Genomic DNA, 17,271 nt, shown 5'->3' with positions numbered 1-17,271 from the left:
CACTAAGTTGATCTCATTGCGTCAAGGACCCACTTACTCCCATTCACTCAAGGTTGCTGAGACCTTTCAACCTTCACTGAGCTGAATTGTGTAACACCAAAGATTAAATGGACGACATTACCTAAGAGTAAATATCTGAATATGACTAATATAAGCTCATGCATGCTACAATTTTGGGTGAAGAAGATAATACGTGGGGTTGGGTGCGTTAAATGGGGGAATAAATGTCTAATTTGAAAATAAGAGCTATTTCATTCAGCTACCAGCCGGTGTCACATGGTATATCAGTGGACGCATTTAGCGGAAGAGCGTATTACTCCTCATGTGACTTCTCCGTGCAGTGGGAGGGGACGTGTGGTTGTCTTTGAACGTGGTTCAGTGACTGCAGTCAGACAGTACTTACCGGCTTATCCACCAGTCTGCTGCTCCCGGCATCACCAGCACCGGTCAACTCACCTGTAACCATGAAGATTTGGACATCTGAGCACGTTTTCAAGTGAGTATTAACTCGTTTTTTAATAACTGTACCAACCGTGTGTTTAGTTAGAGATGGTCCACCTGTCATGGTGTTCACTGTGTGGTTCAGGCGGTTAAAGTAGTAACATCAGCTGGGGCTGTATTTAACCCAGTAAACAGCACAGATATAGTTTATGACTGAACTATTTAACCAGACAAAAGAAACACTGTGAATGGCTAGCGTTACTTTTGTGTTTCTAGCTGGTATGCTAGTCGTAAAGCTAGTAACCTTACATAGCCTTCACGGTAGTCGGTGCATTTTTACCATAGACGGATTACAACACTGTAGATACGCACACACACAGATAGCGCAGGTATGATTAAAAAATAGACGTAAAAACGAAAGTGAATATAATACATGAAATAGCTAATTGTGTGTGAAAAAAAGCTTTCTAGTTGCATAATCAGCCGGTCTGAGCCAGCCCCTCTGCGCGTAACCTTTCCCCTACATTCTGCCTGTCTGCGTCACAGGCTAGGGAACGACGGCGCGTTCACGGGTCTCCATGGCAACCATTCACTACCACATTGGACACGACCGGCATTTTTATATAAAGTGCTTCATCTTTACCTTTCAGTGCTGCTGCTGCTGCTGCTACTACAGTGAAATTACCGTGATAATGAGACGGAGTTAGATTTAGATTAATATGATTCAATCCATAAAAGGAGATTTGACATCGAAAGGTCTGAAACCAGGCTAAATTTAAAATAGTTATTGAAAATATCTTGACATTAACTTGCTGTAGTGCTGGGCAGTATGGGCAAAATCAAATATCACAATAGTTTTGACCATATACCTCAATATCGATATTGTAACAATATTTTAGGAATAAATATTTTAGGTGGGTAGAACAGCTGGAACAGTCTGCTAAGTTCAGAAAATGTACTTCACTGTAATGCAGTCTTTAAAGCCAGGGAAAGACAACACTTATGCCATATCACAGTGTTACAATATCAAACATCTATAGCGTCTGTAAGTGTTATGCTATTGTATATTATATTAATTGATTATTATCATTGACAAATGTGTAAGTAGCTGTGTAGTAGTTTTTGTGTGAAATTGTAAAGGAAGTATTGCTTAATCCAAAATCATAAATGTAAATACATGGTAACTGACTATCAGATAGAACAGTGTGCTTTTACTTAGTATGCAATTTAATGCAATGTTAAAATAATGTTTTTGTTTTTTTTGGCTGGCCTTCAACAGCCATCCTTGGGAGACGGTGATCAAGGCTGCTATGCAGAAGTATCCCAACCCCATGAATCCCAGCGTGTTTGGAGTGGATGTTCTGGACCGAGCCATCGACAAACAGGGACGTCTCCACAGTAAAAGACTGCTCAGCACAGAATGGGGCCTCCCGTCTATAGTGAAATCTGTGAGTGTCAAAACTCTATTTCATCAGTTCACCTGCAAAAATCATGTGAAGCTTGTGCTTTAATTGCTTTGGCCTCATGTTTAACTGAATGGAGGGAAAAAGCATGACCTTATGTGCAAGTTTGTGTCTGCTGCCCTTTATGTGAGGTTGTTGAGTCAAAGTAGTATGAGAAAAGAACGTTATATAGAAGTGTTGAAATATCACTGACAAAATACATAATTTTTTTGGCAAAAAAGTCAGACTATTTGACACCATGCAAGTATCCAGCTATATATACTGAATACATTCAGTACCGGAGATAGGTTAATACTCTCCAGCCAGTAAGTTTGACCTTAACCCGTAAGGCTATTTCTGTCTGGGGGCCGCGGCAGCAGACCTGGTTTCCTACTGGTGCCGGAGTAAGTTCATGGCTGTGTGCCATAGCTCGTGTTGTACAGAACACTATAGTACCATTTCTGTCATAGCTGAGGTACCCATGACGGCTTGTGATGTAACTTTATGTCTCTGCGTCAGTTAGGTTAAAAGTAGAGGCCACTAGAGTACGGAGTAGTGGAGGAGGCCTTTGGATTTCTGCAGCTTGTCATTTGAAGCCTTCTCCTGTCTTTTTGACTTTGTGAACTCAGTAAAGATAAGGCTGTGATAATACTCTGCTACGCTATCATGTTTTAGGCAATGTAAACTTTAGTCATTAGTCAATCAGCTGCTGTTCTTCAACATTGACCTTTGCTTAGATGTCTGAGGATGATGTTGTAGTCTGTGACTACGTCTATGAATAGCTTATTTAATTCCAAGGACAGTCTATGACACAGACTGTCCCAGTGATTGATAACCCTTAATCAGATTGTCTCCAAGCAAATCACTCCTAAGCTCGACTGTATGAGTGTAACCTAGATGTATCGTTTAAGACGTCTTCTTCCTGTGACGTCAGTTTACTCCTGCACTCTTTAAGAATAAAATAGGTCATTAGGGTTTTTTTCTTATTTAGTTTACAATGATGAACATAAGTCTTGAGACAGAAATGGGACCCATCACTTATGTTTTAAGACAATGGGGTACTGTCAAAGCCTCATGGGAGCTGTAGTTGTCAAAAGAAAGAAGAAAAAAATTCACAAATTAAGTATTCTTTTATTTCTTAAGAATGACCCAGTATAATACCAAAGAAGCTAATTGTGAATTACAAAAGATATAATTTGCATTTTTGAAGTAGCAGGTCGGTATGAGCGTGACTAGGTCAAATTTACTGCATGTAATTCAAATGCAGTGTACAGCTGGTGTAGTTCTACTGACAACACGGACATCATCAAGTTCATTTCAGTTTGAAGTAAAATGCATCTCTATATTTTATTTCCTCAGATCATTGGTAACACACGAACATGCACGTACATTAAGGAGGACTCGGTTGTGGATCCTAAAGAGAAGATGTTCGAACTTCAGTCCACAAATGTAAGTATGTTTATTAAATGGCTGTATATTACCAGCTGAAATTAGATACTATAGACATACAGTAACAGTTTTATATCTGCCTGGAGAATGAGGTAACAGTTAACAAAAACCTGGAACATTATGACCCACTTTTTTACTGTACATATTCTTATCAAACTCTCAGCTGTTTACAAAACATGCTTTATTTTGGATATTTCAACATCAAACAGCCATAACCTGTCTAGATTCACTTTTCATGACCTCCATTTTCCCAAACACATAAGCTTAGTATGTTTAAATGGTGACTCATTTCTGGAATGAAGTTGTGCTTGTTACACAGGGTGGATAGCTCGCATTTCAACAATGTATGTTCACACTGCTGAGACTTTTCTGACAACTCTGAATGTGATATGAGACATTACAGAACTCAACATTGTGTCTTTTCAATCCTCTGTAGATCACTTTCACAAACTTGGTGTCTGTGGATGAACGGTTAACATACAAACCACACCCAGAAGATGAAGAGAAGTAAGTTAAATCATGAATTTCTGAAACAAACAGGACTATAAAGCTGTTCAAAGCAATTTAAAAAAAATATTCTTAACCCCTCCTTTTCTTTGTAGAACCATACTGACACAGGAGGCTATCATCTCTGTAAAAGGAGTCAGTCTCAGCAGTTATTTGGAGGGAGTTATGGCCAGTACCATCTCTGCTAACGCTGGAAAGGTGAGATATCCTCTTTGTCATATGTGGCTTATGGATACTCCTTTTTACTACTTATAAAACTGTGGCTTTAGAGTTCATTTCAGTGGTTCCCAACGATGCAGAGACTATACATTCAAAAAGTGACAAAAAGTAGTTGTGTGAAGAAGGAAAGAAGAGCTTCAGAGAAAAATTTAATTCCTGCCAACTTTCCCACCTTTTGAATTTATCTACATTTTGAGTAGCACCCCCCCCCCCCCTCCCCATTTTGCTGTCTAGGAGCGGTTTCAGTCGCCCTTTGTTTGAAGCATACTGACACTTTTATCTTTTTCAATCATCCGATGACCCCTCAAATATATCCTGTCACCCCTTGGAATGATGGTGATCTCCAGGATGGGAACCACTGAATTCATTTAATGGGAACATATGACACAGTATCCTGTATCCAGTATCCAACTCCTGTCCTTGATGAAATCCGCTAAATATTACCTCCAGTGTACTAATTCTTCTTGTTTGGTGTTTCTTTGCGCAGGGCCGTGAAGCCATGGAGTGGGTTATCAGGCGACTGAACGCAGAAATCGAGGAGCTGGCAGCCACTGCACGTGGGACTATACGCACCCCCATGGCTGCTGCAGTCACTGAGAAATGACACCTGCCTCTCATTTTTTTCCAGTAGAGTCTGAGAAAAAAAACTATATGGTGCCACCAGCCTCCCTTTATGATGCTCTAATCCTGTTTGGTGCTATGGGATTTTTTTTGTATTATTTAAGGGTTCATTTTAAACATCTCGTACACACTACTATCTACATTAGATATATTTTAAAACAGTGGATTGCAACATAAAGGGATTCTGTGGAGTGCTTCCGGGGGGCGGGAGGGATGCCACTAAGCAGGACCACAGTGTCAAGAGAGAGACTTGGGGAGGAAGTGTGGATGGCACGCTTAGGAACAAGTTCAAACACTGCTGTTATATATGTGTTTGAAAACATGTAGCATTGGCAGAGAGGTACCGGAGGCATTGGGTGAACTGTGAAGTGCCAACGCAGACACACTGCTTTTTGTCGAGCCTCTTAAAAACACCACTGCCAGCTGTGTTTTCATCTGGCAGAACACCTCATAACACCAGCAAGTCTCCTCTGCTAGTTAATGGTGAGATGTATAGAAGTGACTACGAGGATTACTCCTGTTGAGATATGATGGCAGAAAACAATGCCTTGTCGAGGCAGGGGTCAAATGCAATGTACTGTATATCAAGGGTACTTGGAGACGTTGGTGTAACACAGCATTGACAGTGACACATCAGTGAAATGTGTCCCTGGCCGGTTTATTTGTGTTACATCCATCTCCTCAACATTGTTTTCTTCTGGGACCTCAATAATAACAAGATGCACTGTATCGGGCATCATAAACAAGCCTGAGTATAAACTGTATTTTGTTATTATGCAATAACTAATATTGTTATTAAGGTATTTAAGTTAAATGAAGGGATCAAGGTACTTGCCATATTTATGTTTAAAGTAATACAGAAGACCTTCTCAAATGCTGTGTTCATGTAACTAATTCAGTCTGACGACTAGACACAAACTGAACAGTAAAAATGTGACATACTGTACCTCAACAGGGGCGCCACCAGGGATTTTGGGACCCATGAAAAGATATCACATTGGGTCCCACCATACACATAGGCTACGCCAAACATGCACAATTGCTGTAACCACACCTACACCTGTGCAAGCTAGCAACTCTATGTGGTCATTTTTGCAACCCTGATTGTATTTTATGAAGCTGTTAAGACACTGTGCTCATATAGTGCTCCTCTTCACTCGCAATTCACTGCTCGTAAGAGGAGGGTGTTTGGGCAATACAGAGGCTTTGAATGGTTAATTCATTCCAGAAACAACAAAAATATGGCATTAGTTTAATAAGTACATTGTAAATAACATTCTATTAATGATGATAGGTTAATTTAAAAATTAACTAATGTTCTAATATTTTTTAGGGCCCCTGTTAGTTACGGGACCTAAGAATCATTCTAACTTTTCGCCTCCTTACGGCGCCCCTGCCTGAACATGTTTGCTGAGCTCAAACAGTCGTCTGTTGCAATAGAGTCCTCTCAGCACATTCTCTCAATGTAAAGGTTGAGACTTTTACATTGATTTGCACTTACAAAATACATTTTAACAAAAAAGCAGCTGCTACACAAGCTGAGAGAGCAGATAGTTCCTGAGTATTTTGGACAAAAGGCATTTGAGAAGGTCCGCAGCAGTGCGGTGATGGTGAATGCTTTAGTTTCTTAATGTATTTTTTCCCTGTAACAGGAATATTTATTTAGAACAGTTGCTTTTGATGGAGTGAGTTGTGACTTGGGTTGACCGATGAGAAATGTGATGCGTAGCTAGAAACTGTGACTTGTGCCTCTGAAAAAGAAATGGTCACACCAACTGCAGAATGTGGTGATGAAATAAAACATTTTGATGAGTTTTCATAGAAAATGTTTGCCAGTAATTCTTTATTATACCTGTAGAATAAGAAAAAGTTGCCACTGAAGGGAAATTTAATATATTTAACAAGTAAATGTCCTCTTGTTGAGTTAGTATTTAACATGAATATAAGTTATAGACTATTTATTATAGGGTGGGTATTTATCCAATTTAATTCATATAGCAAAAATGATTATGTGAAAGCTTTTTCTGATGAAAATATGATTCTGCCAAAATATTAGCTTATCTGATTAGTCACTGTAGAGTATTAAAATATATTTTTGCAGACACTATATCTCACTTCATACTGTAGAAAGACTTGGTGACCAGAACAACTGCATTCTTTTATCATGGACAATCCACTGATGTTCTGGAACAGCAGCATGTTTGAGCTGCAAGAGCGACATGCTGCCACACTGTGGCCAAACAATGCTATACTTCCAATTTCATCTTGAGAAACTTAAAGATGGGGGACTCTGGCTTCTATGTAATGTTGTCATCTGAAAGAAAGAAGATCTGCATTTGACAGAATGAATTAATAAGATGCTGCTGTTTTAAAGTTACTGGCTGGAAGAAAATGTGACATGTAACTATTTAAATTAAAGTTATCTAAATTATCTGTGGCATTTGTTTTTCTTGTGTGTAGCATTGATATTAGGGTGTTAAGTGCAGTTAATTCTTTCTGAATGTGTTTCCCCTCTACTCAGGTCTGAATCCATCAATATAGACAATTTTAGATGTATTTATTTATTAAGTGAAAACGAGTACAAATATAATATACCATATTGTCTGGTGAAGGAGAGATTACAAGATACCTTTTGAGTTATCCCAACAGCAATGAATACAAACTGAATGAAATTATCATGTTGAACCACCAAAGTACTAGTACCCCAAAAGTCTTGCATTAAAAATCCAACTTAAATAAAATGTCTAGCATTGGTATTAGCAGCAAAATGTAGTCAAAGCATTCATTTAAAAGTAGTGGGGTGGTGGTCTATAGCACAGTCAATATTTTGTAGTCAGAACTATTACTATTCCATTTCTGTAATGTCATTTTTAAAAAGTGTTTCATTTAATTTTGGTACTACTTTTGTTAGTTATAAACTTTTTGTTTATTATTATTTGTGTTATTGTTATAACCTTACTCTTGTTTTTTATATTTTTATTATTAGTTTTACTTTTCTTCGACAACTTTCAATTCTTCATTGTGCCAAGTTAGTCAATCGCCGCTCATATATATCCATAGACTGTAGCCTATAGCCAATCCTTGCCGGAAGTGTCAGGCGGAAGTTAATCGCCGCTCCGAAAGAAGAAAAAAAATGACATTGCACATATGTATTTAATCTCAAGAATTTCTGCATATTGCACATTTATATATTGTGGATTGATTTACACAGAACTGTTTTACTGTATATAGTTTTATCATTTTATCACTTTTATCCTTGGTTGTACTGCTGTGTCAATTTGAATTTCTCCCAAAAAGGATCAATAAAGATACATCTTATCGTTATCTTGTGTGTGCTGTGGGAGCATGCCAGAGACAAATACCTTGTGTGCTTGCGTCATGGATGGCTTGCATACTGGGCTAATGAACAGATTGTTTTTGTATTCGTCATTTGTATTTATTTATTTATTTATTTATTCATTCATTTATTTATTAATGTATTTATCTTTTTTATTTTTGTATCTATTTTTATGTGCCTTGTTTGCTACTTGCTGCCCTCTGCTGTTGTGGATGACTCAATATGACGTAAACCTTCACCCGTTCTAAAATCACCATTCCAGCCAATGGGGAGCGCCTACAGAGCATTCCCTCAGCCAATCGGAGCCTGCGGTATATTTAAAGGTTTGAACAGAGGGACATTTGAAATCAAACAAGCTGGATCCAGGGCGAGAGGAAGCCGCTTTAAGCACATTTCTCCTCGGAACTCTATCGATTCTGCATCTTGCCTTGTCCATTTTTATCTATCTATAACATCGACGCCAGTTAAATCTAGCCTTAAGGATAGAGTGTTAAAAAACAACAACTTATGTATGTAGCCACAAACGCCAACTCAACTGTTAGCTTCTAGGTTGGCCAGCTAGCAAACTCTGCCTGCTCTAGTTGAATTCTGGATAAGCTACCAGACAGCGGTTCCTCTCGGTCTCCGTGCAATATTACATTAAGGTAAATTATGCTATACAATACTTGCTAAAAGTTTTATGTGGGGTGCGTTGGTTTCGTGTGGTTTCCAAAAAAGTTAACGTCTGCAGTCGTTGCTCACGGTAACGATAGCTTAGCAACGGTGACGGCTAACGATTGAAAGTCTTACAGCGTACTTTGTTTGTTTTGTCCAGTTAAAAAAAAAAGTTTAAGGGAGTATCAGTGTTACGGTACGCAACATAGTTTTGTGAGAAAACGAGACGAAACCAGGAGCTCTCTTCAATGCACGTTTAATACGAGCTCGGGTCATAAAAAGGCTTCATGCATGATTTTAATGACAATGAACTATCAAAAAAGGAGCTTTTATATACTATTCTTGACATGCCAGTTGTTCTCCATCACTTAAGGGAGGTAACCGGATCAAAATATGATCATGAGGTCTGGCCAAGTATTTTTGTCCATGTTAGCTTTACTAAAGCTTAGAGATCCTTGACCTCAGGCCTTTCTCTCAGAGTGATTTAACCATACTTTATAAAAAAAGCATACTAACAATTTGGTTAATAAAAGTCTTTCCTTTTCTTGCAGAGTATGGATGCTTCTGCCAGGGCCAAGTTGACAGAGATGAAAGTGAAGGTAATGTAAAAAAATATCCATTACCCTGACCATCAAACTGATTAACTCTTAATTTGCTTACTCACTTTGCTGACCTTTTTTATTATTCTTTTAATATTGACATGGATTTTTTAAAGCACAGTATTTCACATCACACTCTGATGTCTCTGTACAGGTTTTTGGTTCTAAGTATAGATGCCAGACACAACTATGATGACTGACTTGGACACTAAAACATACCATCAAAAAAAAAGAAGTGAAGTTAAGAGGCTTAATACAACAACAGTAACATAATTAAAGTAATTACAGGGTTCCTCCGCATCTTGGAAAACCTGGAAGTGATTGACCAATTTTCCAGTTGTGGAAAACACAAAAAATGAGAGGAAAAGTCAAATGTCCTGGAAAATTATTTTGCTTCTCTCTGCCTTGTGAACGAACACAAAAGGTTTAGAAGGTTTGTGCACGCATAGTCTGTTTTACGCTGTATTCAATGGGAAACATGGACACAGTGAAGTGCTGACATTAGATAGAGATTAGTGACTTTTCAATGAAAGTAGTTGGCAACACCTGAGTGCACACAGACCAATCATAGGGAAGGAGTGAGCAAAAGGAAATGGCGCACCCTTTGACATGAGAAAAGCAGGCAGCGAAACATAAAGACGTACATGTTCATTTGAACCACTCGCTGTTCATATTGCTGATATTAGCATAAATTAATGGGGAAACTCACAACTAAGTCTTTTTTTTTTATATAGCACATTTCAAACACATCACATGCAATTCAAAGTGCTTTATAGTTTGAAATAATAAAATACGACAAAATAATAGTCTGAGTGTCTGTCATATTGTAGCGGCTGGAAAATTATTTCAAGAAAAGAGTGGCAACCCTGAATTAGCTGTCAGTATTTCCCCAGACAGTGAAATGACAAAGGCCACAACAAAAATAAAGTACAGGTTTTAGGCAAAGCTTTCACATTACTCTTAGATGCCAGTTTATTCAGTATTTGGTGTTTTTTCTTTAATTGCAGCCAAACAGTGATGGACCAAAGCGGATTCCTGTATCCCAACACTCACAGATGACTCAAAAGGCTTTACTCACACCAACGCCGCCTCAGCAGGTCCTCGGTGTGTCAAACGGTCCCAAGCGCATTCAGCGTCCCGTGAGCCAACAGAAACCTGTATCTCATGTTGGTGTCGTCAAGTCCATGTGCCCGGGGGATCAGAATGTGAACCCTGCTACTCAGCCCAAACCTGGCTCCCAGCAAAAGATGACTGAGCCCAAGGTGAAACCGGAGCGGACCAAGCCAGCAACAGAATCTGAAAAGCCTGAGAAGTCACAGAGTAAGTATAGTTTGTATTTTTGTTTTTTAATTGAAATGGTCATCAGCTGTGTGTGTGGTTTGGAACCAAAAAAAATTCCTTTTTTTCCCCTTTTGTTAGAAATGCCTGCAAAGACTGAGTCTTCAAGAGTCTCTGATTCAAAGTATGTCTGATAAGTCCTTATTCTAATACTACTTTAATCATTATTCTGGTCTTTAGAAAGATTACAAATCTTGATGGGTTGTTGTCTGTATCAATGCACGTTTCTGCCCACACAGAAAGCGATGGAGCTTGGAAAACTTCGACATTGGTCGTCCTCTGGGAAAAGGTAAATTTGGCAACGTCTACCTGGCCAGAGAGCGACAAACCAAGTTCATCTTGGCCCTGAAGGTGCTCTTCAAGAAGCAACTGGAGAAGGCGGGGGTGGAGCACCAGCTGAGGAGAGAGGTGGAGATCCAGTCTCACCTCAGGTAAAGCAGTCTTCACTGTATACTGTATTTTGCCGTATGTCAGCCTTGACTGTAGTCAGGACAAGCAGAGGTAGTTGGACACACTGGTTGTTTTTTTTTTAATAACACATTTCATACACAAGGGCAACTCTGTGCTTTTATTTAAAAAAACAAATATTATATAGTAATATATAATATTTGTTTGGGGGGGGGGAGACACACAAAGTACATAAACAGAGATAGCCAAACTGCAAATATGCCAATCATACATAAACAGTTTATGTATAATTGGCATATTTGAATATAATATAATATAATCATTCATCCTCCCGTCTGGACATGTATGTCTATTATTAGACATGTTTCAGACCTCTTAATGATATTTGTCACTTGGAGTTCATGCTGAAAATTAATGCTTCATATCAGGTTTTTAGAGGTCAGTGTTACCTATTTCGGTCGTTCATCCTGAACAGAAGGTGGTCAGTCTGCGGTGACATGGCTCATCCCATAAGGCTTTTTGACTTTTCTTTTGACATTTTGTTGAATGAAGGTCTGCCGGTCTTTGCGCTTAAAGCTGCAGTTGGTAACTTTGAGGAGAGAGGACTTGGCATCAAATTTGAAGTACAACTTTCAGATCCCCCTCCCTCTCCGCTGCACTCCTGCCCTGCCTCCAAAGTCCCTCCCCCAGAGGAGGCTGACCTGCGCGCTTACTAGTTTCACATAATGCTAACTTTACATAGTGACAGTCTTAGCAAATATGACAAAGTTATGTTTATAAGACTTACCAACTGCAGCTTTAAGACTTCAATCGTTAAACCTACAGTGTATTTTTATGATTTTAAATGTATCACCAGCAGGTAAAAGTCCCTCGCTATACAGGATCTTTAAATTTCATGTTGAGTGCAGCAGTCCCATGCCTGGCCGTTAATCACATAGCTCTTCTAGACTCTCCAAATGTTATAATTATAAGACTGAATGGATCAAATTCTGATTCAGTCATTTCTTGGAGGTTGTGTGATGCTCAAAACAAGTTATCCACCATTTTACCGCAACATTAGGTTATGACCAGTGGCGTACTGGCCATCGGGCACACTGGGACAAATCCTGGTGAGCTGGTGGACCATCAAAGCATATTCATTTTTACCAGCCCTCTTGTGTGCCTGTCAATTTGGGTATGTCTGAGAGGGAGCTGCATGCCTGTTTCAAGCAATCAACGACGCTTTACTCTCCCTACCAGAGGAGGGAGACAAAAATACTGAACTCCAGCTTTAACTCTTAAGATATTGGTCAACAACATTTCTCCTCTGCCTCGGCGTCCTGCAGGCACCCCAACATCCTGCGCCTCTACGGCTATTTCCATGATGCATCGCGTGTGTACCTCATCCTTGAGTTTGCACCCAGGGGAGAGCTCTACAGCGAGCTACAGCGCTGTGGAGGTTTTTCTGAGGAGAGAAGTGCTACAGTAAGTCTTGTCAATTTAAATTAAGATCTTTTTTTGAAATCTGACTTTAGAGCAACCTACACATAAGTATTGTTTCATTTAGTCACTGTTGGCCACTTTAAATTCTGTATGCCACTATTTCTTATTGAGTGTGAAAACTGTCAGAATAACGTATATCTTTTTTTAAACAGTCTTCCATGTTTTATTAACTATGATTAATGTGCTTCACCAGTACATCATGGAGCTTGCAGATGCCCTCAATTACTGCCACGCCAAAAAGGTGATTCACAGGGACATCAAACCAGAGAACCTCTTACTGGGGGCCAACGGGGAGCTGAAGATTGCAGACTTTGGCTGGTCTGTTCACACGCCCTCCTCCAGGTATTCACACATGCTTTTGTCTTTAACATGTTTATAAAGTGAGACCTTTTATCTAACCACTGAAGTATTTGGAAAGGAATGTTGATTGGGTTTGTTTATTCTCCCCTCACCCCCATTTCCTCATGCAGGAGGTCCACTCTGTGTGGAACGCTGGACTACTTGCCACCAGAGATGATTGAGGGGAAAACTCATGATGAGAAGGTGGATCTGTGGAGTCTGGGCGTCCTTTGCTATGAATTCCTGGTTGGACATCCCCCATTTGAAGCAAAAACTAATGAGGACACCTACCGCAGAATATCAAGGGTAAGGGGAGGATAACGATAACAAGGAGCCCAAAATAATGTATGATTTAACTTTTGAATGCCACATCCACCGAGACTTTATCATGCAATATAAAACGGCCACAATAAGGAAAAAATGTCTATTTAAAAGTGTTTTACAGCAAAAGCTGACTAAAAAATAATAAAATCTGTCAAATTATTTTTGTGGGTGTACCCAAAAGAATCAGACAATTGAGATTGCCAATCTTGCAGGCCTGCCCACACAACATCCTTGACAATGACATCTTGATGTTTCTGAAATGACCGACAAAACGTGTTGCGTTTTTTTTTTTGTTTTTTTTTTGAGGGTCTCGTCTGAGTGGGTGGATGACATTTATCAGAACGTGCTGTTAGTTTTTCGACATCTGAAGGGAAGTCTGCAAAGAAATGACACTGATACAAGAGGGCAAGCTGCCTGCTCTTGAGACAGAATATTTTAAATCCAACTTCACTGATTATCTGAAGCATTTTGTGGTATAAGTTAAACATCCCTCCCAGACATGGTTTTAAGATGTGTAGAAATCAAGTGGCAACCTCCAGAGCTGTAAATTTAAGTCAATGTCGGAGTGCCAAAAACTGCTGTTCCTCTAATGCCGACTAGAGACGGGGCTCCAAAAGTGTATCATTCCCCAAATACCCCCAATGTTAAAATGCACAACTGTACACCAGAAATAAACATGGTTACAGCGTGGTACAAAAACGGTTATGGTCTCTGTAGCAAGATTCCCCGTTTATGACAGCTGTACAGGGAGGTGTTTTTGTATAACTCAGCTGCTTAGTTGTTCAGGCTTAAAATGATGCCTTATTAAAGATGTGCCTGCCTTGATTGAGGGGTGATGCCATCACAGGTAAGTTGCTACCATAATGAAAATGAAGGCTGTAACGAAACCATGTTTGGAAACCCAGATTCACAGTGTAGGCGTTGCTGTAAGTGGACACTGATTCAGTGTGTTTGCAGGTTATGAATGTTGTAACATTTTAGTTGCCCAAAGAAAGTCTTGTTCAGTGTTTTGTTTTACTAAAAGTGCTCTTGTGTTTAGTTTTGAAAATTAGTATTACAGTTTACTGTAGACTGTAAATGCACTGTGCTAACCCAGCTAGCTGTTAGCATTAGGGTCAGCTCCACTTTCTTGTCCAAATATGGTCACTTCTGGCTGCAAAAAATCCAAGATGGTGATGGTCAAAATGCAAACTTGAGGCTTCAAAACAGGAGTCCTCAAACAGATGGGTGACATGATGGCTATGTCCATTACTTTTTGCAATCTGATAGAACAGTTAGCTTGTAGGTCAGTCCAGTGTTGTTGGGTCAGAGCTCCCCTCCACCACACAACTTCTGACCACGAATCATCTTCTAACAGAGGTGGACTTCTACACCTCAGGACAAACACTAATCTATCTGAATTGCTCTGCTGGAAAAAAAAGACAAATTAAACCTGTAAAACAGACTGAATCAAAAATCCCTAATCCCTACTGACATCCCTAATACAATTTTGTACTGGACAAATCAGCAAAACAAAAATTATTGTAAATAACTTTTTCCCCATTGTCTGTTTCTGATGTTTTCTATCATTCCTACAGTATCTCAATACGACAGTATTGACAATAAAAAGTATTGGTTTATTCTCCTTCACATGTCTACAGTTCTGCTTATATTTGCTGTTTTTATGATGTTTTAACCTGTGTTTCTGTCTGTCGTCCAGGTGGAGTACACTTACCCTCCGCAGACCAATTTCAGTGCTGGAGCCAAAGACTTGGTTGCCAGGCTGCTGAAGCACAACCCCATGCACAGGTTGCCCATTGAGGGAGTCCTGTGCCACCCCTGGGTGGTTGAGTACTCCACCAAAAAGCCCAAAGCCTGGACCAGTGAAGAGCCTAGCCAATGAGTATTTCTGTTCCTCTCCACCCAGCATCTTGGAGGTGTGAAGGTGAAGCATTGTGGTCAGAGCGTGGCTGGCCAGTGTGGAGCATAAACATGCTTTTACTACTAAACTGACTACAAATCACTTCACTTTACGTGGATGTTTCTGTCTGCAGGCATCTTGAGCCACTTGGAAACTTCGTTTCTCTCTTTGTCTTTAAAGTTTCTTTGTTTGAATGGCATTCTTTTGCCTGTAAATATTTCACTGTTTTTGTTTTTTTCTTGTGTATAATTATGAAATTTTTATTGGCCTTTATTAAAATGCCATTACTTGAAATTAACATTATCTCTTGTGGAATATGGCTTTTGAATTATGCAGTGAATGTCAATTGTGATTTGTTGTGATTAGTTTGTCTTTGCATTTTGAGCTCTCAGGTGATTGTCTCACGTATCTGTAGTAAAAGGGAGAATTTGCACAGATGTCTCCAGTGTGTGAGATGCTCAAAACCATCAAGTTAATCTAAAGACAGCAGAGGGCGCCAGCACACCACTACACCTGACTTGAGCATTTTACACATTTTGGGAAAGTATTAATGCCACTGTAATGAACCTGTTGAGTACATTTCTATTACAATAAAATAGTTTAAATGTAAAGAACTAAGTAACTGCCCTCTATTATTTACTGACTAAAACGACTTGTCTGCAAAGTGCTGCAGGTTGCCTCACAAATAAAACCGGATATTGACATAGCGGCTGTACATAAAGCCAGGGGCATGTTTCAAGAGGTGCATACGGATCAGACAGGGGGTGAATCTTAAAAAAAAAAAAATAAATACAAAAACAGCTCCAGTACAGAATACGTCCGTCTGTATCAATATAGTCAAGACCATGAGAGTAAGCTGCGGGCATCATGTTAAATCAGAGAGACGTGGTGACCACATGGTAGTCAAGAAGGTTTAAATGATCTAATAGAGCTTTACATAAAAAATGAAACGGGCGCATGTGAAAGGACATCTACTAAACGGGTCTACCAACATTAAGCATTACTTCAGATTTCTATGAGGCCAGCAAGTTGCCAAGTGAAAACACTGAGGTGAATAAATATTTAAATGAGCTCGCATGTTCATTGTCCAGCTAATAACTGCTGCAGTAGTTGCTATTGAGCCCGCGAGGTGGCGCCACAGGCATTATGTTGAGTTGGGTGAAACGCTGTCTTGGAGATGATGTGGAGAATATCATCTTGTCTTATGTTTGATAACAAAATGACTTAATTTAGTTAATTTTCTTTGTTTGGTCAGGGTTTTTTTCTTTTATCTTCCAGTTTGTATGAGTTTTCTCTGAGTGGTTGATAGTAAAATATCTGAAAGGTGCTTCGTTGGCAATACATACAATATGATTACTTGTATATATTATATATGATACATTTTGCCTTTCGGACTAAGCTAAAGCTTTATCTTTATCTTTATCAGCTATTCATCTGCTGGAAACATTAGAAATGATCTCGGCATTTCTCTTTTTCTATTGTTCTGCACTTTCGTTACAGTTGAAGCTGATCTCTAAGCCTGTTTAATAGTTTGCAGTAGACCGGATTCATGACTTAAAGGTAAATCCGTGCATTTGTGCATGCACCAGGTGTATTAACAGCTGGAGATGAGACCACTCAGATGTCCGCGCAGGAAATCAACACGGTGGATGAACAGGTCTAGCAGAAGGCCTGATGCCCGCCTCTAGCACAAAACCTGGCGCCAACATCTTGATTTGAGCGCACAGTGGAAAACACGCATACTCTGAATTTCTATACAGATGAAACCAGAGAATAAAGATCCCAGAGTAAAAAAAAAAAAAGAAAAAAAGTGGGGGTTTTCTAATAGGATTATGACAGAGTATCGACTCCATTCAAGCCAACTGCAAGCCTTACACACTGTAAATGATAGTTTATAATCTATTAGGCCTATGAAGTCTTTGATAATTAACCTCAATTAATTAAAAAATAATGAATATGAATGCGACTATTTTCTCCACCATTTTCTTGTCTTTTATTATAGAGAGAAAAAAAAATACATGTTCTGACCGTTTTTCATTTTACATAAAACCACACACATTTTTACAATATAATTTCACTTAATCTTTATTCTTTAATATTAATTTCACGATATATGATAACGACTTTGAGATATACATTCCATCTTTTTGTAACCACAATAACACACTACACATACGGTTTTATAACATTTCCACAGGACCCATTGGATTG

The 17,271-nt window shown here is 39.1% G+C and overlaps 2 protein-coding genes across 2 annotated transcripts; both read left to right on the top strand.

The window, feature by feature from the left end:
• Nucleotides 1-393: 393 nt before the first annotated feature.
• prelid3b (PRELI domain containing 3) lies at nucleotides 394-6,586 on the top strand. The gene is made up of 6 exons (XM_053316148.1): nucleotides 394-496; nucleotides 1,721-1,889; nucleotides 3,243-3,332; nucleotides 3,769-3,839; nucleotides 3,935-4,037; nucleotides 4,546-6,586. The coding sequence occupies exons 1-6, from the start codon at nucleotides 465-467 to the stop codon at nucleotides 4,660-4,662; spliced, it is 582 nt and encodes a 193-aa protein (XP_053172123.1). The 5' UTR covers nucleotides 394-464; the 3' UTR covers nucleotides 4,663-6,586.
• A 1,799-nt stretch (nucleotides 6,587-8,385) lies between these two features.
• aurka (aurora kinase A) lies at nucleotides 8,386-15,661 on the top strand. Its single transcript, XM_053316147.1, has 9 exons — nucleotides 8,386-8,660; nucleotides 9,222-9,269; nucleotides 10,277-10,589; nucleotides 10,689-10,731; nucleotides 10,847-11,038; nucleotides 12,341-12,479; nucleotides 12,691-12,839; nucleotides 12,968-13,142; nucleotides 14,860-15,661. Exons 2-9 carry the CDS (start codon nucleotides 9,225-9,227, stop codon nucleotides 15,040-15,042), a joined length of 1,239 nt encoding a protein of 412 aa, XP_053172122.1. The 5' UTR covers nucleotides 8,386-8,660; nucleotides 9,222-9,224; the 3' UTR covers nucleotides 15,043-15,661.
• Nucleotides 15,662-17,271: the final 1,610 nt, after the last annotated feature.

This window comes from Scomber japonicus, chromosome 3 (assembly GCF_027409825.1).
Source record: "Scomber japonicus isolate fScoJap1 chromosome 3, fScoJap1.pri, whole genome shotgun sequence".
Taxonomy (NCBI): domain Eukaryota; kingdom Metazoa; phylum Chordata; class Actinopteri; order Scombriformes; family Scombridae; genus Scomber; species Scomber japonicus.
This window is presented reverse-complemented; position numbering and strand designations above follow the sequence as displayed.